This window comes from Pleurodeles waltl, chromosome 1_1, assembly GCF_031143425.1.
Source record: "Pleurodeles waltl isolate 20211129_DDA chromosome 1_1, aPleWal1.hap1.20221129, whole genome shotgun sequence".
NCBI lineage: Eukaryota > Metazoa > Chordata > Amphibia > Caudata > Salamandridae > Pleurodeles > Pleurodeles waltl.
This window is the reverse complement of record NC_090436.1, coordinates 601088005-601115319: the sequence shown is the minus strand read 5'-3', so window position 1 is coordinate 601115319 and position 27315 is coordinate 601088005. Positions and strand designations below refer to the sequence as shown.

The 27315-nt window shown below is 45.0% G+C and overlaps 1 protein-coding gene across 1 annotated transcript in view; it reads left to right on the top strand.

Annotated features, from left to right (window-relative positions):
- FBXL17 (F-box and leucine rich repeat protein 17) overlaps positions 1-27315 on the top strand; it is a 1470176-nt gene that overhangs the window by 62162 nt on the left and 1380699 nt on the right. Inside the window, exons 3-4 of the mRNA XM_069226350.1 lie at positions 13560-13817; positions 26506-26637. Coding sequence (XP_069082451.1) covers positions 13560-13817; positions 26506-26637 — 390 coding nt within the window. The remainder of the gene's footprint in view (positions 1-13559; positions 13818-26505; positions 26638-27315) is intronic.

The following is a 27315-nucleotide window of genomic DNA, read 5'->3' as shown; positions in this document are numbered from 1 at the left end:
TGTAAGGCCTATCTTTCCCATAGGGTAAAATGGGGATTGCCTTTAAATATCTTTTAAGTGTAATTTCCCATTGGGAACAGATAGAAATTTGGAGTTTGAGGTCTCTGAAGTCATAATTTAAAAATAAAGCTTTTGGTACAGTTGTTATATTATTGTAAGTTTGAAAATGCCACTTTTAGAAAGTGGGCATTTTCTTGCTTAACTATTCAGGCCAACAGGATGTGAGCGAAGAAGATGATGTAGATGATGCATTGGTCATTAGCAGCACCTCGGGTTGTGGTAAGATTTATCTTCAGGAAATTAAAAACCATTCTCTGGCATGTTAAAGTAATGCAATTAGTCTTTCCATCTTGTGCAAGGTTCATATTTGCACTCAGGCTAGACAGGCTAAAGACTTGAGTGTCAACCACATACATATTAAAACTGACACCTAGGTGTTGTAGGAGAGTAGATTAAAAAGCATTATTGGACATGGTTGTCCACTGTGGGACATGTGACGCCACAGTTCAGTTCCTTAGATGTGGAGTGAAAAGGTGGTAACTTAGTGATCTGTTGACTATCAGATGGAAATGATGAAACACAAAGCCCTACTCCAGCCTTACTTCTTCTAGGGATTCTTTTCAGGATGGACTAATATATGTTATTGAATACTGTTATGGGTCTTAAGGTACCAGTGCCCCAACACCCTCATAGCTGACCCAGTGTAAAAGATCAAACAGAACAAATATGATCACCAAATTTGTGCTGTGTCCTGTCTAGAATCTGGTTTAGAAAGTATTCTCAAGATTGCTTTTCACAAATATTGCTTGAGCAGTTTTTTCAAAAGTGCCACACAATGGTAAAGGGCATATTAATCGAAATTTGTTGAGATTTTGTGGTTCAAGAATGTTTTTGTTATTTAAAAATGCATTTCACAGAGGAACTTTTTCATGTGATGGGGAAAATACCTTGTCATAAAGAACAACTAAACAAGTCCAGCAGCTGAGTGTTGAGAAGAGGTAATGTAAGTTTTATGAATTTAGCTGGGCGTAAACCAATGCTTGTAATGGTTGAATCAAGTTGCCCTCATCACTCAATGTGAAAGAGTTTAAAGTAATGACTGTTTGGATATTTTGAGTTGTCACTGAAAGGTTATTGCCTGTAGGAACTTGATCTGCCAGGAAGTCACATTATAGTGTATTCTTGTTGAAAAATTTAGCAAGATGATTACAAAGTTGATTCTAGTATTGTAAGGTAGCTGAGGAAGCTGCCGTAAACAGTAGTTCTAATACAATATTGAACAGTATTTTTAAGAGGGTCAAATCCGATCAGAGAAGTAGCTTTTCTTGGATTTTGCTGATTTTCAAATTATAGACGGTAGCTATGTAGATAGGCTATATTCTTTTTAAGTACCATCTTGTGTTTCTTTATCCAGTTTTCTTCTATTTAGACATGAAAATGCTGGCCATGCTGGTAAAATACTGGCAAAAATCTCTGCCCTCGATGCTTGGTCCCGTCCTCTGGGCCTTGCTGCTATATGCCAGCACTTTGAGGCCCAAGGAAACAGGCCGGTTACTGATCCAGCCTACAGCGCCTTCAAAACCAGTTGCATTACCTACAAAGCCATCATGACTGTGGCACCCCTGCCTACTTGGATACTTAGTTATCCATCTCTGGTAATTCTCTGTATGCTACAGCAAGGACACCTTTCAGTAAGAAGGGGCAGTGGAAAAAGTAAAGTAAAAAAGACCTGACCAAAGGCCATCCAGACAGCCTCAGACCAGCTCCAATTTAAGAAACGGCTGCATTCTCACCTCTTTAAAGAAAACATCATCTAGATGCAGCAACAGTCCACAAACCAACTATCCCTGATTGTGTCTTTAGCTTTGGTCAATTACATCTCTCCACTGCCTTTTGGCTAGGTTTGTGCTACGTAAATACCACTGTTAGAAATTGGATTCCTGGTTGACAGAGCTAAGCATCCTGCCCAAGCAGGAACCACAATCTTAGTCAGTGCAAGTCAGTTACACACCATATATTATCCTGTGCTCACCCTCTGGTAGCTTGCCACAATTCAGACAGACTTAAGATGCAATGTGTATAGTATTTGTGCAGCACTTAAAACAGTGAGAATACCACCCAAAAATAATCCACACCAGGTAAGAAAATAGAGCTTAATGTGGTGAACAAAAGAAGACCAAAACAAGAAATATTCAATAAGTAGAAGTCGAGATATTATTTTTTTAAAGAATATCTACAGATATAGTGCTTAAAAGCATAAAACACCAGGGTATTCTGGTCGCGCAGGTGAAATCTGAAAAGTCAGGCCTATCCTTGATGGATACATGGACCAACCTTGCCACTCTGAAAAAGTACCTTGGATGGAGGGTTGTGTTGAAGACCTAATGCAAGGGGCAGAGGAGGTGATGCCTCTGCGTCGATCCCTTTGGATACAGGCGATGCCTCAGTTCCGATCTGAACAGTTGAAGATGCATTGTCGTTGAGCCACGCAGCCATCAATGCGATGTCCTCGAACAGCATTATCTCGGCAAACCCCTTTACAATCGAGGCAATGCATATTAGTCAAGCTGCACAGCTGGCGATGCAATGCTTTGTCCTTGACAGCAGCAGTGATGTGTTGACCTCAAAGGGAGATGCATGGGTTTTATCGAACTGGTGCAACAACAGTGATGCATAGGTTTTACAGTTGCGGCACTTTATACCCACTTCCAAGGGACCAGGACTGGATTGGCATCCCTTTGCAGGGCAAGGCTTGCAGCAATCAAAGTCCAGGATCTGTTGCAGGATGGAATGAAGTCTTTCATGTTCCTGAGACTTCAGAATAGGAGGCAAGCCAGGAAGCCATTGGAGTCACTCTGGTTCTTGGTATGTAGAGATGTACGTCCAGTCCTAGTCACTCCCAGGCAAGGAGGGCCTCAGGCAGCAGGGCAGGCACTGCAGAGTAGAAGCTCAGCAAAGTACAGCTGAGTCCAACAGAGTGACAGTTCCTTCAGCAGCACAGCAGTCCTTCCTCCTGGCAGAATGTCCTCAAATCCAGAAGTGTACTGAAGTGGTGGTGTCTAAGGTCTAGTACTTATACCCAGTTGTGCCTTTGAAGTGGGGAGACTTTAAAGTGAGGCCTTTGAAGTGCACAAAGTCCCTGCCCTTCATGCCCTGGCTCCAGACTTACTACAGGGGTGAGGAAGGAGGTATGCAGCTCTTTGTGTGAGGACAGGCTTAGCCCATTCAGGTGCAAGTGCCAGCTCTCCCTCCCATCATGCCCAGGATGACCCATCAAGATTTTAATCAAATCATTAACATTTATAAAGCGCACTACTCACCCGTGCGGGTCTCAAGGCGCTAGGAGGAAGGGGGGGTTACTGCTGCTCGAAAAGCCAGGTTTTGAGGAGTCTCCGGAATGCGGAGTGGTCCTGGGTGGTCCTGAGGCTGTTGGGGAGGGTGTTCCAGGTCTTGGCTGCCAGGAAGGAGAAGGACCTCCCACCCGCCGTGGAGCGGCGGATTCGAGGGACGGCAGCGAGCGCGAGGCCCGAGGAACGGAGGAGACGGGTGGGGGCGTAGAAGCTGAGGCGACGGTTGAGGTATTCCGGTCCCTTGTTGTGGAGGGCTTTGTGTGCGTGGGTGAGAAGTTGGAAGGTGATCCTTTTGCTGACTGGTAGCCAATGCAGGTGTCTCAGGTGTGCGGAGATGTGGCTGTTGCAGGGTACGTCGAGGATGAGGCGGGCCGAGGCATTTTGAATACTTTGCAGGCGTTTTTGGAGTTTGGCGGTGGTCCCAGCATAGAGGGTGTTGCCGTAGTCCAGGCGGCTCGTGACGAGGGCGTGGGTCATGGTTTTTCTAGTGTCGGCGGGGATCCAGCGGAAGATCTTGCGGAGCATGCGGAGGGTGAGGAAGCAGGCGGAGGACACGGCGTTGACTTGCTTGAACATGGTGAGAAGAGGGTCCAAGATGAAGCCGAGGTTGCGGGCGTGGTCTGCGGGGGTAGGTGCGGTGCCGAGGGCCGTGGCCCATCAGGAGGTACATAGCCCATCAGGCGCACCCCAAGCTTCCTTTGTGTGCGGCTGTCTAGCGGGAATTCACAAAGCCCAGTTGTCACCCACCCCAGATGTGTATTAAAGGACAGGCAAAGGCACAGAATGGTTAAAGTAAGAAAATGCAACTTTATAAAAGTGGCATTTTCAGGCTTGCCATTTAAAATCCAACTTTACCATAAGCTGTGATTTTAAATTTTGAGTCCAGAGACACCAAACTTGACACAGCTGTCTTTCCCCAATTGGAAATTACACCTATAAAATGTAATAAGGCAAGCCCATTGTTTACCTATGGAAGAGCTAGGCCTTGCAGTAGTGAAAAACTAACTTGAGAGTTTTTCACTACCAGGGCATGTAAAACTTAAAAGAATATGTCCAACTTTTTAAACACACTGCACCCTGCCCAGGGCCTTCCTAAGGGGTGATTTATATGAATTCAAAAGGAGGGTTTGGGCCTGGCAAAAAGGCTAACTTGCCAGGTCAACATGGCACACAGGCTCTGCAGTGGCAGGCCTGAGTCATGTTAAAGGGGCTACTGAAGTGGGTGGCATGACCAGTGCTGCAGGCCCAACAGTAGGATTTAATTTACAGTCCCTGGGCACAGGTAGTGTGCTCTGCAAGAGACTTAAAAGGAAATAAAAATGACAATTGTGGATTAAGTCATTGTTATCATGTTCTATTGAAAGAGCACCTGTGATCAACAGTGGTAAAGTGTCCATAGTCCTAAAGTCAGCTAAAACAAGATGATCAAAACAGGAGGTTGGGGGTCAAAAGGGTAGGGAAAATAACGCCAAGGGTGCCAGGTCTAACAAACATATACATAATGCATAAACAATACCATAATCTAGAAACATTTTTTTAATGTTTGATGAAAGAGATACGTTTTGGAGAGTCTCGGGCCAAACATTTCAACCCAATGTAACTTATATAACGTATTTCCACTTAACAGATTTTCGAATTATACATGTCCTTATTATATTAGTTATTATTTATTCTGTTTTTGTTTTACTGATATCCACACCAGGAAAGTGGCTTTATAAAAAGTCGCTTCAAGATGCTAGAGGACTACAATTGATGGTGCTTCCATTGATATATTTTCCTGGGTTGTCACACGTTAAGTGCAGATTAGAGGCGTCTTGAACATTCTCTTTCTGCCCGGGTCCCCATAAATACTAGACCTGTCCATGTAAGAAGCAAGTCTTGAACTTTATGAGGAAAAACCAGTCACATTTTGTGGGTATCGTGACCAAGGACTACGTGGACATTCACTACTTTCTTTAATGCGGAAGATGTATGTTACAGCTTGAGATTCCCCTGTAAAATATTTTTTTTTTAAGTCTAACAGCATGTGCTGTGCTCGGTCATGAGACAAGCTAAGAAGAAAATTGAGATTGTATTGAGGCTGGCCTAGGTTATAGTGGGTGCCAATGGTACTTACACCTTGTGCCAGGTCCAGTTATCTCTTATTAGTAGATTAGTAGTGTTCTAGCAGCTTAGGCTGATAGAGGTACCTATAGCAGAGCAGCCAAGGCTGGACTAGGAGACATGCAAAGCTCCTACCATACCACTTATATCATATGGTACTATATCATAAGAAAGACAATACACAGGGTTACATAAAATAAAGGTACTTTATTTTAGTGGCAATGTGCCAAGAATATCTCAGAGGATATACTCCCTTAGTAGGTAAGTAAAATACACAAAATATACACAAACCAAAATCAGGTAAGTAAAACAGTCAGAAAGTAGTGCAAACACTACAGAATACAGTAGGATGCAATAGCCCTAGGGGCAACACAAACCATATACTAAGTAAGTGGAATGCGAACCACGAGTGGACCCCTAGGCTAGTGTAGAGGGTCGCTGGGAGTGTAAGAACACACTAAGGGTGTCCAAGATACCCCACCCCAAGACCCTGGAAAGTAGGAGTAAAGTACTACTATTTCCCCAGAAACACACTAAAGTCGTGATAGGAGATTCTGCAAAGACCACAACAGACTGCAAAGCACTGAAGATGGATTCCTGAACCTGAGGACCTGCAAAGGAAGGGGACCAAATCCAAGTGTCGCAAAAGTGTCCGGGGGGGGGGGGGCAGGAGACCACTAAACCCCGGATGAAGGTGCAAAATGGTTGCCTTTGGATGAAAGAAGCTGAAGATTCCGTAACAACGAAAGGTGCTAGGAACTTCTCCTTTGTGCAGAAGATGTCCCACGGTGTGCTGGAGGATGCACAGTTGTTTCCTTGGCAAAATACCGCAAACTAGCCTTGCTTGCTGCAACAGTTGCGGTTAGAGAAAAGGGTCCCACCCGGGCCTAGGAAGGACCAGGATGTCGCCACTTGGGAGAGGAGACAGAGGGGGCCCTCACCAACATAGAGAGCCCACGCACAAGCAGGAAGCACCCGCAGAAGTCCTTGAACACGGGTTCAAAAAGTCTGAACATGGCGTTCGTCTCAACAATGCAGAAGGAGGTCCCACAACACCGGAGATTACCTCAGGGAGTTGAGCATCGCAGGACAGAGTGCTGGGGACCTAGGCTCGGCTGTGCATGCAAGATTTCATGAAAATGTGCACAGAAGCCCTTGTAGCTTCAGTTCACGTGGTGCACAGGATTACTGTCTGGAGAGGGAAGGCAAGGACTTACCTCCTCCAAATTTGGACAGTTGGACCACTAGACAGTCTGGGTCACTTGGGTCCACCACCTGTGTTCCAGGGGCCACGCTCGTCAGGATGAGAGGGGTCCCAGAGTACCGGTGAAGCTGAAGTTTGGTGCGTGCTGAAGCAGGGGGAAGATTTGAGCGACCCACTGGAGATTTCTTCATGGCTTCCAGTGCAGGATGAAGGCAGGCAGCCCCCAAACCATGCACCACCAGGAAACAGTCGAGAAAGCTGGCAGGATTAGGTGCTACAATGTTGCTGGTAGTCTTCTTGCTACTTTGTTGCAGTTTTGCAGGCGTCCTGGAGCAGTCAGCAGTCGATCCTTGGCAGAAATTGAAGAGAGAGGTGCAGAGGAACTCTGGTGAATTCTTGCAAATCATTATCGGAGGGAAAAGCCCACTGGAGAGACCCTAAATTGCCCTCAGAGGAGGATTGGCCACCTAGTCAGGTAAGCACCTATCAGGAGGGGTCTCTGTCACCTGCTGGCACTGGCCACTCAGAGGCCCCCAGAGTGCCCTCACACCTCTGGAAACAAGATGGCAGAGGTCTGGGACACACTGGAAGAGCTCTGGGCACCACCCCTGGGGTGGTGATGGTCAGGGTAGTGGTCACTCTCCTTTGTCCAGTTTCGTGCCAGAACAGGGACTGGGGGTTCCCTAAACCGGTGTAGACTGGCTTATGCAAGGAGGGCACCATCTGTGCCCTTCAAAGCATTTCCAGAGGCTGGGAGAGGCTACCCATCCCCAGCCTTTAACACCTATTTCCAAAGGGAAAGGGTGTAACACCCTCTCTCAGAGGAAATTCTTTGTTCTGCCTTCCTAGGACTGGGCTGCCCATGCCCCAAGGAGTGCAGAACCCTGTCTGTGGGGTGGCAGCAGCGGTAGCTGCAGAGAAAACCCCAGAGAGCTGGTTTGGCAGTACCCGGGATCCATAGTGGAGCCCCGGGGATGCATGGGATTGGCTCCCCAATACCAGATTTGGCATGGGGGGGACAATTCCATGATCTTAGACATGTTACATGGCCATATTCGGAGTTACCATTGTGAAGCTACATATAGGTATTGACCTATATGTAGTTCAATCAATCAATCAGAAATTTCTAAAGCGCGCTACGTACCCGTTAGGTCTGGCGCAGGGGGGTCGGAAGGGAGTTCCAGGTCTTGGCGGCGAGGTAGGAGAAGGATCTGCCGCCGGAGGTCTTGCGTTGGAATCGGGGAACGATTGCGAGGGAGAGGTTGGCAGAGCACATGTGTAATGGTGTCCCCGCACTCACAAAGTCCGGGGAATTGGCCCTGAACAATGTGGGGGCACCTTTGCTAGTGCAAGGGCCCCTTCACACTTAGTAACTTTGCACCTAACCTTCAGCAAGTGAAGATTAGACATATAGGTGACTTATAAGTTACTTAAGTGCAGTGAAAATGGCTGTGAAATTACGTGTGCGTTATTTCACTCAGGCTGCAGTAGTAGTCCTGTGTAAAGGTTTGTCTGAGCTCCCTATGGGTGGCAAAAGAAATTGCTGCAGCTCATAGGGATCTCCTGGAACCCCAGTGTGCCAATTGACATTTGTAAAAGTGGTCACTAGCCTATAGTGACAATTTTAAAGGCAGAGAGAGAATAAGCACTGAGGTTCTGATTAGCAGAGCCTCAGTGACACAGTTAGTCACCACACAGGTATACACATTCAGGCCACAAACTATGAGCACTGGGGTCCTGGCTAGCAGGATCCCAGTGAGACAGGCAAAAACAAACTGACATACATGTAAAAATGGGGGTAACATGCCAGGCAAGATGGTACTTTCCTACAGTATGATACTGGAAATATTGGTCTGGGGGTGCACACACAGGACCAGAATTATTAAGACTTTTTTTGTTGAAATGGGGAAGATCAACCACCAGTGTGGCAGAAAGACTAAATCTTAGGTGGAAGGACATGGAAGAAGCTTATCCTGGCTTGGAATCTAAGGATACCTCACTCTAGTAAAATCCTGTCCATCCTTTTGAAATCGTGTTGCTCTTCTTCCGAGTTTGCTTTCAAAACGATTTTATTTCCTTCATGCTCCCTAGAGAGCTCTCTAGTCCCAGAGCGGCAGGGTGATGCAGTTTCTGCCCCTGGAACGTTATCTCTTATGTTGCCAGGCTTTTATTAGGAACTCGGGTCCTTTACTTCCTCTCATGCCTCTGAGCTATGACAGTGCCAAAGTGAGTCTGTTATGTTTGGGCCTTACTCTCTTGGCACATGTGATTTGTGGTGACAGAGGTACAAAAACGTCCAAAAGTATCCATTTGGAAAGCTGAACTGTGTGACACCTATCTTGAAATGCCCACAAAGATTTAAAAAAAGAACGTGGCTCCCTCCCCTGTTCAAGGGCTTTTATGCTTGTGGACACTAAATAATTCACATAAAGTTCCGCAAAATACTTTGGAAATAGGAAAAAAATGAATCTTTTGATTACGAAATTCGTTTATTAAATAACTGTTTAACATCTTCTTAGTTGTATTACCGCGGAGCATTTTTTTTTTAGAAAAATAGGGTAAAGTACATGGCTTTAGATTTTTGGAATCGATAGAATACCGCAAAATATAAGGAAGCAATGTGATCCTATTGGCCAAGCCTTTGGTGTTTCTGTGTCATAGAATAATAATAAACATAACCGTGAGCTTGAACTTCATTGATTCTTTCTGGACGATGTGATCAAGACTACATGGCTGTTATATAAATGATTGTTCTAAAATGAATCCACTAGATGGCGCTAAAGACCAAAAGAAGCCTTGTGTCTTGGCACTAATTCATGGTATATTGAAGTCCCTATTACTTTTGCTGTTTTGGAATTGGTTTCTACAGCTTAACCTAACAAGTTTGTTTCAGCGAACCAATAATAGAGGAATGATTTGAGGGACTATTGAATTAATTTGAAATCTTAAATGCCTGATGTCGATTGGACTGTAGTTTACGAATAATAATGAATAAATAACGGCTTTGAAACGAATGTGGAAATGTTCATGAAAGCCTATTCGTCTTTTTAGGTCGAAGCCTATTTCTAACCATCTTGGGGGCATTCAGAAAGCTTCCATGGGAATGCATTATGTCTATTGCTTATTGTTGGCTTTGTGGTTTGTAGCTGACATTTGCTTGCTTTCTATTGGCTTGTATTATTTGTTTAAGACAGTTCAGGTTGAGTACTTCGCTTCCCTTTCCTTGCACAAACCTATTTACTGTATTCTACCACCAGTACTGAATTTCTCTGAACGGGCCTTTAATCCTGTTCTCATCTTGTCACATTTTCTGTGTATTCAAGGACAGAGGTCAAATGTACGGCTCTGACTTCCAGGGAGCTTGGTATTTACTTTTCTTTCTCTAACTTCAAAGTGAGAGGATTTATGTGTCGGTCATGCTGGCTACTTGGGTGTGGTGTATGATCTCATTTTTCTCTAGCACAAAACATCATTTAAATGTCTGTAATTAACTGTGCATATATTTCAGAATATAGAAAGCACATATGAAGCACATGTTTTGGTAATTTTTAATTTTGGTGAAAACAAATATTTTAATACAATCAGAATAAATCAAAACGCTAGGTGATGACGTTTTCACGTTACCGTTTGTGTGCTGTATACTTTTATCAGTAAAATTGTATGTCTGTGCAAATGAAATTTTCATTTCAATTGAAGATGTGTTGTCTGCAATGGCATTGCGCTACCACACCATGCATACTCCACTTTATCCCACTTCGTGCCACTGCACCACTCCACACTGCGTCACTCCACTCTACTGTGCAACACTCCACTCTACTGTGCAACACTCCACTCTGTGACACTTCACTCGATGACTTTTTACTCAACACCACTCTACTCCATGCCTTTGCACTCATACCTCACACTATTTTACTATGCACCACTGTACTCTTCAGCACTGCACTCTACGCCAGTCCATTCTAATCAACTATCCACCAGTGCACTCTGTCACTGCATTCTGTGCCAGTTGTCTCTTCTCTAAAACAATCTACTCTAGGCCACTCTATTCTACTCTGCGCCATCCCACTCTATGCCCCTCCACTCTACGTAACTCCAGTCTACCCTGCGTTGCTCCGCTCTACCTTACTGCACTCTATCCCACTATTCTACACCATCACACTCTATGCCAGTCCACTCTAATCTACTCTGCACTACTGCACTCTGACACTGCATTCTATGCCACTTGTCTCTTTTCTGAAACAGTCTACTCTACGCCACTGCACTCTGCGCCACTGTATTCCACTCTATGCTACTCCACTCTACGTAACTCCAGTCTACCCTGTGTCACTCTGCTCTACTGCATTCTACACCACTATTCTACGCCACTGCACTCTATGCCACTTTGCTGAAAACCAATACACTCTACCCCACTGCTCTCTATGCCAATCTACTCTGCTCCCCTGCACTATACACCACTCTACTCTGCAACAATCTACGCCTCTGCACTACTCTCCTCTAAATGATTGCACTCTGTCCCTTTACTCTGCTGCACTCTACTCCACTCTTCAACATGCTACTCTGCAACACTTCACTCTCTGCCACTCTACTCTGCACCACTCTGTTCTGTTCCATTACACTCTATTCTGCACCACTCAACACCACTCTACTGCACTCTACGCCAAGCCACTTTACGGCAGTCTAATCTACTGTGCACTTCTGCACTCTACAGCACTTCACTCTATGCCTCTCTAGTCTACTCTGAACCACTCTACTCTGCCAGTGCATTCTCCCCCACTCTACTCTGCACCACTCTACTCTATGCCACTGCAGTCTTTGCTACTGTACTCTACACCATTGCACTCTATCCTGCACAACCCAACTCTTTGCCACTCTGCTGTATTCTGTGCCACTACACTCAATGCCACTTCACTCTGCTCTCTGGCACTCTGGTCTGCATCACTCCACTCTACATCACTCTAATCTGTTCCGCACCACTGCACTCCACAACTCTACTGTACACATCTGCACTCTGCCCTGCACCACTCCACTCTATCCTGCACCAATCTACGCTGTAACAATCCACTCTTTGCCACTGCATTCTATGCCACTCTACTCTGTGCTGCCGCAAATTTACAGCAATGGACTCTACACCAATTTACTCAAAACCAGTGCACTCTACGCCAATCTTCACTGTACTTTGTCACTTCACTCTAGTCCGCCCCTACTCCACTCCACAAAACTCCATTCTACGACACTCCACTCTTACACTCCATGATACTCCACTCGCACGCTCTACTCTATTAAATTCTACTCCAATCTACTCCACTCTGCCATTCCACTCTACAACACTCTTCTCCACTCTATGCAACTCTCCTACACTACTCCACTCTACAATGCTCTATGCAACTCTCTCTATGCCACTCCATGCCAGTTTATTCTGCTCTGTTCTACAACACACTACTCTACTGCTACATTCTGTACCAGTCACTCCACTTTATGCCACTACACTCTGTGCCACCCCACTCTACACCACTTGACTTTACGTTGCGCTACTAAACTCTGCCATTCCAATCTCCTGCACTATTCCACTCTATGCCACTCAACTCTACGACAGTTTAGCCTGCTCTACATGAATCTATTCTACAACACTGTAGTCCCCTCTATTCAACATCCTCCATGCCACTCCACTTTACATCAATCCATGACACTCAACAACACTTTACTCTACTCTGACGCTCCACTCTATCCCTCCGCTCTACCCCACTCAGCTATATGCCCTTCCAGTCTGACACTGTAGTCCCTTCATGACGCTGCGCAGCATTCTACGCCGCTCTATGCTATGCCACTCTGACACTCCACTCTACGACTCTCTATGCTACTCCATAACAATCCACTCTACTCCACTTTATGACACTTCACTCAACTCATTTTTTTACCCCACTAACTTTTAGCTATGCTGAACAGCAGTCACACTGGTGAACAAGATGGCTAAATCACATTGGGAAAGCCAATACTCTTGTTTAGGCGAGACCTGTTGGCTTTGCCAATGCTTATTTGCATTTGCGTTATCCAGCGAGACCCTGCAGCGGGATAAGCCAGTGTCTAAAGCTCGTGTCCGCTGGGGATGTTATTTATTTGAGCTTTGGTTTGATATACCTGTTGCGAGAAGCAACCTTAGCATTTTACCAGTTTGGAATAAAGTCAGACATTTTACGGAACTCTTATGATACTGGAGTATCTTGTTTAAATGCAGCGCAATACGATCAATTCTGCATTTAAGGAACATGCTGGCTCTGAGTTAATATAGCTCTGGCACCAGCACCGCGGCGCAACCCGTGTTCGGAATTGGCAGGCACTGAGTGATGGTGGATGAAAGACCGAGCCAACCCCAGGAAAGCCTCAAATATCATCTTATCAGGCTCCCTCATTCCTGTTAGTCTAAAATCCCTGTCTAGTAATCAGAAGTATCCTCCGCCATATAAATATCTGGCTGTATCACCCCTTTCCAGCAGGCCAAGTCGCACTAGTGTTTCCCGAATACCTTATTACTCTGCTCGGTCTGCTGCTGGAATAGGATCTTTCAGCCTGTGGACCCCCCACCCCACCTTGGCTGACTGCTCTTATGCACAAGATTCCAGTAGTTTCCTGTTGAGAGGGGAGGGGCGCTTCTGCAGTGCATGGAAGGCATCGATGTATCGTCTTTACTTCCTCTCAAGCTATTACAAGGCGAGATGGCCGTGTGGCTGCACGCAAGCGCTCAGCTTAGAGAGACGGAACATTCCTTCTCAGTCTTGTTTATGTAAACAAGTGTTAATATATCTAGATGATCCATTTTGTGCACACAATTCTATCCAGGAAGTGAAACACAAAGGGATGCCTGTAAACACTAAAGGGACATGTTTTTCTTAATGTTTTTTTTTCAGGTTACTGATGACGTTCTGGAAAAAATTGCATCAAGGAATCCAAACCTATCTGAAATTAATATTTCCGATTGCCGCAAAGTATCGGACACGGGATTGCGCCTACTGGCGTTAAATTGTCCCGGGCTTCTGAAGTATACGGCCTACAGGTGTAAACAGCTGTCCGACGCCTCCTTGACTGCTGTGGCCTCCCACTGCCCTTTACTTAACAAAGTGCATTTGGGAAACCAGGACCAGCTTACCGACGAAGGACTCAAACAGGTAATGCGAGTATTCCATTTGAATTCTGTGATTTGAAGGGGCGTGTTACACGTACACTGTCTTTAACTGTTGTTAAAATAGAAGCTGTCCATGTGCAGGGGTTGTGGGAGCTTGGGCCTCCTCGTGCGCGCTCACCTGTGGTTTCAAGCCCTCATTAAAAAGCTGTCTTTTCCCAAAATAAGTCTTTTCCCCTAAATGATGCTCAAACCAAAAAGGAGCAATATTATTCTTGCCGAAGGCCTACCATAAGGATTGTTCTTGAAGATCAGTGACCAGCCCTGCTTGCAGTGCCGACTGCTAGACCTCCGAGCTTTGATACTAATTCCAAGTGAAGGGAAATGCTACAGCCATGTGTGCCTGAAACACCCCTCTGTGCCTCCTGTGTCTTGCAGATGAGAGGCGATGCCCTGCAGCTCCTCAGCAGTGGACCGTCCTAATCTGACTGGCCACATTTCTGTCTTGCACACTACCCCATGGCCGCATACATCCTCCTCCTCTGCAGAAAGTTATATATGTTCTTGTTTAATGCATGTAGCACTGTATAAATATGAGTTATATAAACAGATTTGTCTGTCTCTTGTGTGATATCTACAATATACTTGCTTTATGTTATTAGTGAAGGTTTCTTCTGGTCATGGTCAAAAAGGCTTCTGATTATTACGTCTTATGTTTCAAGAGGAATAAACTGTATCCCATCGTGGACTTTACTACTCCTATCACCTCTGCTGAAAGGTTGTCTTAACATGCTCTTTTTCATTAGATTGTTCCAGGTAGATGGGCAGAGATGGGAGTTTCTCGATCAACCTCTTAGAAACACAGAAAGGTAAAATGTTAAAGTGAAAATGCAAGCAATAGCATAAAAACCCTAAATGTGTGGGTTTCTATAAACAATTACGCAGCCTCACCTCTGTCTGCTCATTTGTCCCTAATAAGGAAGAATGCAGGTGTCTATTATAGGTTAAGACTACTAAGAGGTATGGACCTGCTACACATGGTGTCATAGTTGCCATTATACAGCCTTCTCCAGTCTGTCTTGAAGGCTCTTATGGATTCAAGTATCCAAGGTCTCCCTCACCAGGTGTATGGTAACACCAGTGGAAACAGCTGTAATAGTGGGAGTCGGGCACTGATGCAACTGAGGTCTGCGGGTCAGTTGAAGGCGCTGGTGTCAGAAAAACAACTCATTCTTGATGGACAGCGTCAGGCACACAAAGGGGTGATAGACACATCCACTCTTAAGTAAACTCACCACCCAAAAAAATCATACCAGAGCCCACACTGCTTTATCTATGATTTGCCTTGATTGCATTTTCTTTACAGTACACAATTCAGCCTCAGCCTCTTGAGGTTGAAGTCTGCAGTGCAACTTTGGTGGCTGGAGATCTTGAGACTGACATCTCACATAAGAAGGAGATAGCTAGAGAACTAAGTGCATTTACAGGGGAGGAAGAGCAACTCTGGAAACCCACAGTAAAATCACCAGTTAGCCACATAGGCTTCCTCACCTCTTTCTTCAGTGCTCTCCGTCCCAATAGGTATGAAGGACTCGGGTGAAACCTCCTGTCAAATGTGTGGCACTGTTCTAGGGCATAGCAAGTGTTCAGTGGCTCTCTTTTTCCTTTCAACTTATTTGAGCACATCCAAAAGGTCCCCTCTTACCTTGCATCCCACAGAAGTACTAAAGGCCATAGCTATGTTGTCAGAATGTATGAGTCCTGCGAGCCTTTGATTGATTTCATCCTATCTTGCATCACATTGGCTCAATGTTTGCAATCTACCAACATGCTTGCCTTATTTCCCCTGCTGTAAACCCTTTGCCTTATTTCCCCTGCTGTAAACCTTTTGCCTGATTTGGAGTAGATTTTATTCTGCCCTGTCACAGTCTAGGGCAGAGGTCTTCAAACTGGGGGGCGGGCCCCCCTTGGGGGGCCTCAAGTGATCCCAGGGGGGGCGCCAAAATCTGGCCAAAATAAACATTATGCAGATAACATGCCTTTGTTTTAAGAAGAAGCATGTTATTGCAGTTTTAAAAAGGTAACAGTACTTAACTGCAATGTTTAAATAGGCTTAGACCTATTTAAACATTGCCATCTTTCTAAAATAATTGTGAAAAATTCTGAGGGGGGCCCAATGATTTTTATTTTTCAAGATGGGGGGGCGCGGCATTAAAAAGTTTGAAGACCACTGGTCTAGGGCCTTATGACTGCTGTGACTGTTGAGAAAGCCATCAACTAACAGCTTACTGACTACCTCGAGCAAAACCCAAGAACATCACCTATGGTGTACCCCAAGGATCCTCCCTCAGCCCAGCCCTGTTCAACATCTACATGTGCTCTCTCACCGATACAGTCCGATTCTGTGGACTCAATATAGTCTCCTATGATGAAGACACTCAACTAATCCTCTCACCACTGAAGGCCCCCAAAATGCTAAAGCCACCTTCTGCAACACCATGACCAACCTAGAAACATGGATGAAAAACAGCTGCCTGAAACTAAACAACAACAAAACGGAAGACCTGATCTTCGGGAAGAACACCTCTGTATGAGACCAGAACTGGTGGTCAGCAGAACTCGGACCAACACCCTCTCCATTAGACTACACACAAAACCTCCGTATTGTTCTCTACTGCTAACTATCCATGAACCGTCAAGTAAACTCAGTCTCTTCCTCCTGTTTATACATCCTCTGCCGAATCTTCAGATGGATCTCTACTGACACCAGAAAGACAGTCACAGGCATGCCCTGATCACCTGCTGCCTCGACTATGGCAACGCTTTCTATGCTTCTATGATGGAGTGTCCTCCAAGCTACTTAAAAGACTCCAGACTCTAAAGAACACTGCAGCCAGACTCATCCTCAACTTCCCCAAACGTTCAAGCATCCCCCACACCTCAGGAACCTCCACTGGCTCCCTATCAAGAAGAGATGCCAAGTCAAAATCCTCACATTCACGTGCAAGGCTCTCCACAACCTAGGGCCGTCCTACATCAACCATTGCCTGAGCTTCTATATCCCAGCAAGATATCTACGCTTCACCTCACTAAACTTCTACACCCTCCTGCTCCCCCCCCCTCCCCAATTCATCACAGCCTCAGTGGAGGCCGCTCCTTCTCCTATACAGCAGCCAAGTGCTGGAACAGCCTGCCTCTCCACCTCTGAACAGGTCCCTCCCGGGCAGACTTCAGAAGGAGGCTCAAGACGTGGTTTTACGACAGAGACACTGCACCCTCAGCTCCCAGATACCCTTAGGGGTGATAATGCTGTGCCTTTCAAATGCTATGATTGATTGATTTATTTATTGATTCTGAGCGTTAGTCATATCTTCCTGGCTCCTGTCCTCTTTTGTGTCCCCTATAACTCCCTCAGTTGAGCCTCTAGGGTTGCTTCTCTCATCTATCTGTTAAGCTCGACCGAGGTAGCTATTAGATGCCCCCTAATGACTGCTTTGAGGGAGTCCCTGACGGCCACGTTCACTTCCCTGTTGTCATTCTCCTCCAAAGAAAGTCTAATGTTCTCTGCTAGCTCTTTTCTAATATGGGGACTATGTAGTAATCCAGCCTATTGGCATTTTTTCCTTCAGGGCACAGTCTGAAAGAGCTGTGCACCCTATTTCCAAGGAGGCTACATTTTCCTGAATAAAGTGGCTTTTAATTGGTCCAACCTGGCCAACATGCTGTGGACATGTGAGAAATATATAGTCAGTCATAGAAGGGTATTGCATTGTTGCTCTCCCTCAAAATCCCTGTCCATCACTAAGGTAGTCTCCCCATGTAACTATGTCTCTGTACACTCATTTTCTATACTGACTTTGCTGTTTACATGAGGAATGTCTCTTGTCTTGTGCTCCGAGCATAGAGATTCACTACAACCACTCAGTGAGAATCATCCTTAAGCTCTAGTGCTAACCACTTGTCTTTGACATATGTTCTAACCTGTGTCACTTCCCAATGACAATGTTATAAATAAATATCCGTATTCATCCTCTTAGAGGAAGTGCTTAAGCCCAACACATTTCAGGGTTAGCATATATCTAGGAGAAAGCATTCAGTGCCCCTAGGTACATTGTCAGATACATTTTCTGTCAATGTTGTTGTCATTTGTGTAGCCTATGTGTTGTCTTCCAGAACCCCAAGCCAGTGGGTTGAAACCCTAATCTCTCCATAAACTCTCACAACTCAACAGAAGAACTAAACAATTAAAAGGACTCTCTCTAACGGAATAATCATCCATCGGGTCACCTCTCCATCTTCTTATCACAGGGGAGACCCAGCCACTCCTGGGCATCAACATGACCATCTCATAGCCTCATCCCCCCCCCCCCCCCCAACTGCCTACCCAGTGAGCGCCGCATCTCTTAGCCTGGTAACTTGTGAAGAGGCAGCAGCCATAGCCTCAATAGCAAGCTGTGTCACTTATTTTCTGGTGACTCAGTGGCTCATCTCTTCCTCACTGAGCACATTCACTGCATTCCCCTGCCCTGCAGCAGAGAGTGCCCCCAACCTCAAGCATGTTGTCGTTTTGGGGCACCCCTTTTCTGTCCCTCACCTGCAGGACCCTTTGATATGGCTCTCATATGCCTCTGCTTTTCCCCAAGATATCCAACTAACTCGCCTTCCTTCGGTACCCCGCTTCAAGCTTTTCCTGTGGGCCTGGGCTTGCCAGTCCCCTAAATCAAAAAGTCTCTGCTTGCTGTTTCCATTATGCTCATGTCTTGCACCCAGTGGGTCCACCGAGACAGAAGATACACACAAAGCAGGTTATCTTATTGTCTGCTCATGCAGGACCTATCGGTGCTTGGGGGCAGGTTTCAAAGCACTCCACCAGTGTAGATGTCTCTGTATCTGCCCTCTGTGGGCTACTTCTTTTTCTCCCACAGCATCTCATCAACTTTCAGGGTCCAGCTGTTGCTTCTTCAGCTTGCTCATGTCTTGGGTCCTCAGGCAGTGCTGAGCCAAACCTATCCCTTTTTCACAGGGCTGCCTCATTTGAAGGGCTAATGTCTGTCTAATCTCCATTCAGAGCTGTTACTTTGCCATGCAGACTCTTCAAAACAAACGCAAGAAGACTTAAAAGACTGGCCGGTGACCGCCTTCTCCTGTGCTGGCATCCACTTGCCACCTGCCAAAGGGCAGAGGTTTTCTGAGATGAATGAGAAAGGCATAAACTTGAAGTAACAAATTAAGTTTGCAGTACACACCCTTCAAAACATAGCGGTGAAGCATGGTATGCCTGGTTTTAATAATACAGGAACCAGATGTATGCACATTAACCTGTTGCAGCCTTAAAAGGGACAGTCCAAGTTGGCACAAGACATTTTCCTATTGCTTGACCTACAGCAAGCATTTGATTCCCTGGACTAGGAATATTTGTTCACAGTGCTGTGGAAGTTTGGTTTTCCTACAGCCTTCATAACATGGGTTAAGGTACTGTGCAGTAAACCAACGGCCTTGGCCAAACAGATACTCATATCTTGGAGCTATACACTGTCTGCTGAGGCACGTGCCAAGGATGCCCTCTATCGCCATTATTATTCATGTTAGGAATGGAACCTCTAGCGCAGAGGCTCCACCAAGAAACAGGAACCAGGTGCATATTATACTGTCCTCATTCACACTCAATCTCTTTATACTCTGATTATATGCTTGTATATATCTGCAATAGCGAAAGACACCTGAACCCCATATCTGATATTTTCCAGCTCTTTGGTAGTCTGTCTGGCCTGTGTGTAACCCATGCTAAGTCCTATTCCTTTCCCTTTGAAGGGCCAGCAATCAGAGATAATATCCCCTTTGGAGACTACGGAATTCCAGTGGCGCATCATACTTTTAGCTATTTAGGGATCCAGGTTTACCGAACACACAGATCTCCTCAAGGGCAGCCTACTAAATGCCATTTCTGTGCTCAGAGCCCTGGTTAAGTTCTGGACCACACTAACGTTATTGGTAATGGGCAGGTTAGCGCTTGCCAAAATAATGATGCTCCCTAAACTATTATATTACTTTGCCAACCTTCCAGGGGTAATTCCACAGAAAGTTTTCTCATCTCTTCTGGTAGGCCCAGGCCTTCGCCGCCGCATAGGGCTTTGTAAGTTAGAAATGTCAATGAATGACGAAGGACTTGGGATCCCGGATGTCCGGTCATAATGCCTTGCCACCCGATTGCAGTGGCTTTCATTCTGGCTGACAGGTCTAAATTTACAGGAAATAAATTGCACACTTCCTGAATTGCAATCCAGGAAATTACAATCTTTGCTTCTACCGAGAAGTAAACGTCCCCCATCTGCTTCGCCCTTGTTTCTCTGTAATGCCCTTAGCTGCTTATATTTTGCACTCTGTATTAGAGGGTCTATGCCCAGCTACGCTCCGAACGTTCCATTATGCAGCCTGCCCTCTCCTACAGGGATTCCTTTCCTGGTTAAGCTGGCTCCCTGGGAAGCTGCTGGTATTTCTTTGGTGAGCGATCTCTTCACTGATGGAGAGCTAGTCCCGCACCGTGACTTTATCCAATCCCATGGCCTACCTGGTGCTTTATTCCTTACATTGCCTCCATACTGCGGTTTGTACATCACCATTGGTCCCCACAGGGAGCTGAATCGAAGGTACATGCACTTGTGCAGGCGGTCCCCAAGATGGGCACAGGGAGACACTTAATAAAATGGTTATACAAGGGGGTGAGATCTCATTTACATGTAAACATGATTCCACCTCCAGAACACTGGTAAAATTAACTGGACCATCCTCTCTGTCAGAAATTGGGTTTTTGGTTGGCTAGGGTATGCACCTAAGCCAGGCAGAACCCACCCACTCCAGTCTGGGCAAGGGAGTTACACGTCCAAGATAACCCCTGCTCACCCCCTTGGTAGCTTGGCACGAGCAGTCAGGCCTAACCCGGAGGCAATGTGTGAAGCATTTGCACAACACCCTTAACACACTATCCCCACCACAAAGGAAACACAACACTAAGTTATATGAAAATATACTGTAGTGTACACAACGCAATTATTAGACCAAACATCACATATCAGTAATATCCTGCTACCTTAGCAGTTGTCAGAACATTACACAGTAGTTACTCTGCAAAACTAGCAGTAGTCCCATATAACACACAGGTTACTTAGTATTCTGCAACATAAGCAGTAGCCAGGAAACACGTTATTACACCAAAGCACTTGTCGTAGAAATATCATAAACGGTCATATGAGGAACATTATAAAACGTATGTCAAGTCAAAAAACATATTAGCATGTTATGCCCATAAAAGGAACATTTGCATACACATATGAAAACATCATAGAACAGGTAGGCAACATATAAATCAATAAAGTCTCTAACAAGAACTTATGTTATATATATTGTCTTTCAGCAGTACATGGTTTCCATGATGAAGTACCTCCAGTGCCAGGAGAACGATAAATGGTGCCCCTGGCGCTTCTCTGTGCCAAGCAGGGGCCTCCTGATAGTTCTGTGGTTGAGGGGGCAGCACGTACCCCCTCTGGATTAATGACAGGCCCCTCTTGGGGCATGCAAACACTGGGGGCCCCCGGGCCTCAACCGGCCCTCACGAGGGGGGCTAAAGTCAGCAAAAATTAATTTATGGGGGAGTGATTGCACATTCTCTGCAATTAGCATTCATATTGACGAGGATCGCTGGGTCACTCATTTCACTGGCATACATCACCCCCTCCAACCAAGCCTAAAGTCTTTTATTCCGGTAGTATTTATTATGAAAGCCTTAAGCTTACTTTTCATTTATTGGAAATAACTGCAGCCATGTGCCAGAGTCTGGCAGGTAAAGCCCCTAGCCCAGATTGGGTACCCATGGACTTCATAAATTCCCGTATAGATCGAAGGACCGCCCTTCTGACAGGTGTTTTCAATAAATTGTCTAATACATATGTACCCACCCTCTTGGGCGATCTATTTTATAGTACCACTATTCAAGAAGGGGAACCAAACTGATACTAAATGTTTCAGGTGCATATCTCTTAAAGGTTCTACTATCAAAATTTTATGGAAGGTACTTTTTAACAGGATGAGGGAGTGGGCTCTGGATAATAGCATCCTGAACCCATGCCATTATGACTTTGGTGAGGGGCTGGAGCAGTGGAGCAGTGCTTGAATTTATCTCTGCTAATTGGTAAATATACCATTGTCAAGTTCTGCCCACTGTACCTAGCATTTATGGATCTCTCTAGCATCTTTGATCATGTTGACCGGCCAACATTATGGCAACTTCGGTTGGACTTGATATTGGATGCCACCCTGGTACATTTTCTTTCTGTCCTCCATGTAAATCTCTCTGCCAGGGTGGGATATAGTCCAACACGTTCCAATTACATCAGGGGTGCACTCTTGCACCTATTTTATTTGTTTGATATATTGATGAACTAAGTTCAAACCAGTCTATTGCCATCCCTGATGTCCCCAGGTGCAACGCAGTATGCGTTCCTGTACTTTTGCATGCAGATGATGCTGTGCTACTGGCCCATCCCCCTGTGGTTCTGGGCGACTTGGTAAAGTCTTTCATACAGTTCAGATCTAAACTAGATTTGGCAACCAGATTTACTAAATCATGCACAGTGGTATGAAGAATGAAACATCTCTGTACTCATACTTTATGTATTAATAGATTGGAAAGGCTGACTAATTCCTCTATCGTGGTGTGACCTTCGACCCTCTGAGACCTGCACAACTAATATTTACCCCTTTCACCCAAGGTTCAGCCAAGCAATAGGTACTCTTTTCAGTCTGTGTCAGTCTTTGGCTAGGAAGCTCATTATACCATTCCTGGAGACTTATAAAACCCAATGTGCGCCCCTGATGACATATAGGGCAGGACAGTGGGGCTATGCCATTCGAAGTGCTCTGCAGGTCGAGGAAAAGCTGTTCTGCAGACCTCCCCTTTCTGTCCCGTCCTCCACCTCGTATTTTATATCTCACGAGGAGTTAGGTCTCCTATATACGGAGGACCAGATTAAGCTAGGGCCAATATTCATGTGACTGTCTATATACCTCAACTTACACGCATTTCTTAATCACCTGCTCATACAAGATTGCTTGTCTTGTGATTACTGGATAATACAGCCTTGGCTTGATTATTTTAAGCAAAGCCTTGAAGGACTGTCATAGATTTTGCTTCTCAAAAATCCGCCATCCATTTGAAAATAGTACAAACATCATATTAAGCGTTTCTTTTTGAAAGAAGGTAGCAAATGAGGGAAGAAGAGGATCTTAACAAACCTACACTCTGGCTTTATGCAATTTTAAAAACAAGAATTTGCAATGCAACAGGTCTCGCGTTTGCTCGAGTTAGAGCTATTTGTGTTTTAAACTCCTAACCAGACTTTTCTTGCCTCATAAACTGAAAAGTAAAACAGTTTCACATAAGCAAGCCCACGGCCACCATGAAGCGTGAGAGAGACACACAAAAGGAAACAGAAGTTAGCTCGCAGTGAAACGTATCTGCAAAAGTGCAATTAGCCATGTAACTAGAAAAAGTGCAATTAGCCATGTAACTAGAAAAAGTGCAATTAGGCGTGTAACAAGGTCTACGTCATGCAAAGTGCTCGACTACTGCCCAGCAAGATCTCGCTGCCTGTGAAATAAAGAGAAAAAGTAGTCCAGAAACCATACGGAAAACATGGAGCCCCGTATGTTTTAAGTAGTTGGCCTGTGCGCTTGAGGGCTAAACACCGGAAAAGGCATGATGTATGCATGCCTTCCACTAATGAAATGAAGAGAATTGTAAAAGGCAAGCCCACAAACCAACCAAACTCATGGGTGTGGTTAAAAGCCCAAAGAGAGATATCACCACGGACAGAGCACTTTGCGACCCTAACCAGTGCAAATATTGAAGCTTATCTGGCCTTCCTGCCTAGAATTGGATGAGAGCGCTAGTATATAGGTTTAGAGCTGGCATAGTCTGCCATCTTTTCTCCTTTTCCCGAGAAAAGTATAGTAGCTTGTGTATATGTGTCTCTGATTGCACTTTACTTTTTCTGTGGTTTAAATGTAGGTTATGTGTTAGAAATAGGGTCTTTGGTTGGCAATCAAGTTACCCCTGTCCAAGCAAGGACCCTCTCTCTAGTCAGGGTAAATCACACACAATCCAAATTATCCTGTGCCCACCCTCTGGTAGCTTGGCACTGAGAAGTCAGGCTTAACTTAGAAGGCAATGTGTAAAGTATTTGTACAATAAATCATGCATTAACACAGTAAAACGCCACAAAAAAAAACCCACACAGGTTCAGAAAAACATATCATATTTATCTGATTAAATGCAAGTCAAAACGATCAAGATTTGATAAGTGCTTGTAGAAATATCACTTTAAGGAAATGATAAAAATAGTCTTAAGTTCTTAAAATCAACAAGGGTCTCCTGCAAGCACAAAGTACCTGGTTTGCGTCTAAATTATCCACAAGGAGCCGCAGAGGAGGAGATGAGTGGAAAACGGGGAGGTGTGCGCCAGTTTCTCCGGGCACACACAGATGATGTGTTGATATTTTTCACGCGGCCAAGGCCTTGCATCAATTTCTGGCACGCAGACTTGGATCCTCTTCGGGTTGCAGGTTATTTGGACTCCCCGGGGACGATGCAGAGAAATCCTGGGCGTGCAGGAAGAAGTCACAGGAGCTGCGTTGATCCGGTGGGCGATGCAGGGAAATGTCTGTTGCACGGCAGGCGCTGCGTCGATTCTTCTGGCAGGAAGTCGGGCTGTGTCGTTCTGGCTCTGCTATGCGTCGATCCTTTGGGCCATGCGCTACGTCTATCTCCACTCAGGGAGCCACGCTGCGTCGTTACGGTTCAGCATGCGATGATTTTCTCACTGTGATGCAGGCTGTGTGTTGTTTCTGGCGGGCTGTGCGTCGAATTTTCGCACACAAGGAGTTCTTTGCAGAGATTAAGTCTTTTTGGTCATGAGACTTCAAGGAACAGGAGGCAAGCTCAATCCAAGCCGTTGGAGAGCACTTCTCAGCAGAGCCAGAGGGCAGCAGGGCAACAGCAAGGCATCAGTCCTTTGCAGAAAGACAGTCAGGTGAGTCATTTGGGCAGCCATGCAGCTTCTCTTGGTAGGTTGCAGGTTCTGGTTCAGAGTTTCTTTCCCAGGATGTGTCTGCCTTGGTATTGTCAGAGGCCCTGTTTAAATACCCAAATGTGCCCTTTGAAGTGAGGGAGACATCAAAGAGTGGCTTAGGATGGAACTGAAAGGGGACCTTGTGCACTTCTGTCTACCAGAGTCCCAGTAGGGGGTTTGGAAGTCCACTGTCTGAGGGCAGGCCATTGTCCTATGACATGTAAGTGTCAGGCCCTCCAGCCTCCCAGCCCAGGAATACCCATTCAGTATGCAGATGTGTGCAGGTGTGAATGAGCATCCTGTGTTTGGGGTTGTCTGAGTGAAATGCACAAGGGAGCTGTCAACAAACCCAGCCCGACGTGGATTGTAAGGCACGGAAGGATTTAAGTGCAGGGAAATGCTCACTTTCTAAAAGTGGAGTTTCAAAAATAGTAATATTAAATCCAACATCACCAGTCAGCAGGATTTTGTATTACCATTCTGGTCATACTAAATATGACCTTGTTACTCCTTTCAGATCAGAATCTACCACTCAAACAGTATATGAGGGTAGCCCTACTGTTAGCCTATGAAAGGAGTAGGCCTCACAGCAGTGTAAAACGAATGTAGGAGTTTTACACTACCAGGAGACATAAACTACACAGGTACATGTCCTATCTTTTATCTACACAGCACCCTGCCCTATGATGCTTACCTTAGGGGTGACTTATATGTAGAAAAAGCGGGGTTTTAGGCTTGGCAAGTATTTTTAAATGGCAAGTCGAATTGGCAGTGAAACTGCACACACAGGCCTTGCAATGGCAGGCCTGAGACATGATTAAGGGGCTTCTTATGTGGGTGGCATGATCAGGGCTGCAGGTCCACTAGTAGTATTTAATCTACAGGCCCTGAGCACATATAGTGCACTTTACTAGGGACTTATGAGTAAATTAAATAAGCCAGTTGGGTATGATCCAATGTCACCATGTTTTAATAGAGAGAGCATATGCACTTTAGCACTGGTTAACAGTGGTAAAGTGCGCAGAGTCCTAAAACCAGCTAAAACAGTGTCAAAAAGTGGAGGGAGGGAGGCAGGCAAAACGTTGAGGGTGACAACCCTAAGGCTGTCGGGTTTAACATTGTGCCATACAGTTTTTGTTGCCTCTTTTGTGGAAATATACATTTTCTAAATGCAGAATACCAAATGCTGAACGATGCAAAGTTTTGTTTTAGGGTGGGAGCATTTTTCAAATCAACTGTATTTTCTTGAAATGTTTTGCTCTTTTAAATTGTTTTTGTAATCAGTTGTTTTTATTATTCTGTACCTTTATGACTGTTTGATATTCAAATAAAGTTGTTATGATAATGACGTTAATTAAATTAATTTCATATTAATCATATGACCCTAGCCTCCCAGATAGACTAGGACAGTCCTTTATCACAAGGCAGTTCCTACATATTCAGTCTCCTATGCTAGCATGTTTGTTGAAGTGCCCTGAGACATGTTAGCTTGCTCTGTGTATAGGTGGGTCGGATCACAATCATTTTCACGTTGCTGATTGCTTTGTATTGATTAATGCATACTGCTTCTCCTGGAGGTGACATTATTTAATAAATATTTTCTTCCAACAGTTGGGTTCTAAATGCAGAGAGCTGAGGGACATTCATTTTGGACAGTGTTACAAGATCTCTGATGACGGAATGGTTGTGATAGCCAAAGGCTGTCACAAGTTGCAGAGAATTTATATGCAGGAAAACAAACTGGTAAGCGCCTTTTGTGCCCCCCATATCATATTTTGCAAAATTTTATCTGACTGTCCAAATTAACTTGCTGTATACTCATTTCCTAATGAAATCTTCTGGTTTACTTTTTGGGCTAGCAGATTTGTCACGGTACTTTGTGAAAGTACCATTCCTACTTTTTGACAAGGTTTTTATTTCAGTGTGAAATCCAATGCTTCGGACAAGCGATAGTGTGGTAAAGCGAAGGACAGCTTCAGGGTCCTGTGCTAGATATCCACTGTGTATAACCCGTTGACGCACTCTAGAGTAATTCTTGAGTTTCTTTACACAGCAGCCAGTTTCCACTACTGCTGTGAATTCTGAATGAGGTGTTTGATGACTGCAGTTATGGTTTCAGTACGGGAACTCTTGTTTAGTACTTCCAGTACACCCATACGGCTTCTTTTAAGATAAAATATTAAGTGCACTTCACATAAGCAGTCCATGATTCTAACCTGCTCTGTCATGTGTAATGCTAGTTGCTTATATGCCACTTTGAGCCTTTTCATTTTTCTGTAGATAGTACCTCTTTGGCACACTAGTCCGCCAACGAGGCAAACTCGGAAGAAAGTACACATTTCTCACCGCATTTACTTTTTTTTGCTAATAAAGTGTTCCTTAGGGATTCGTGCCAAATTGTGTACCAACTTCTTACAATCC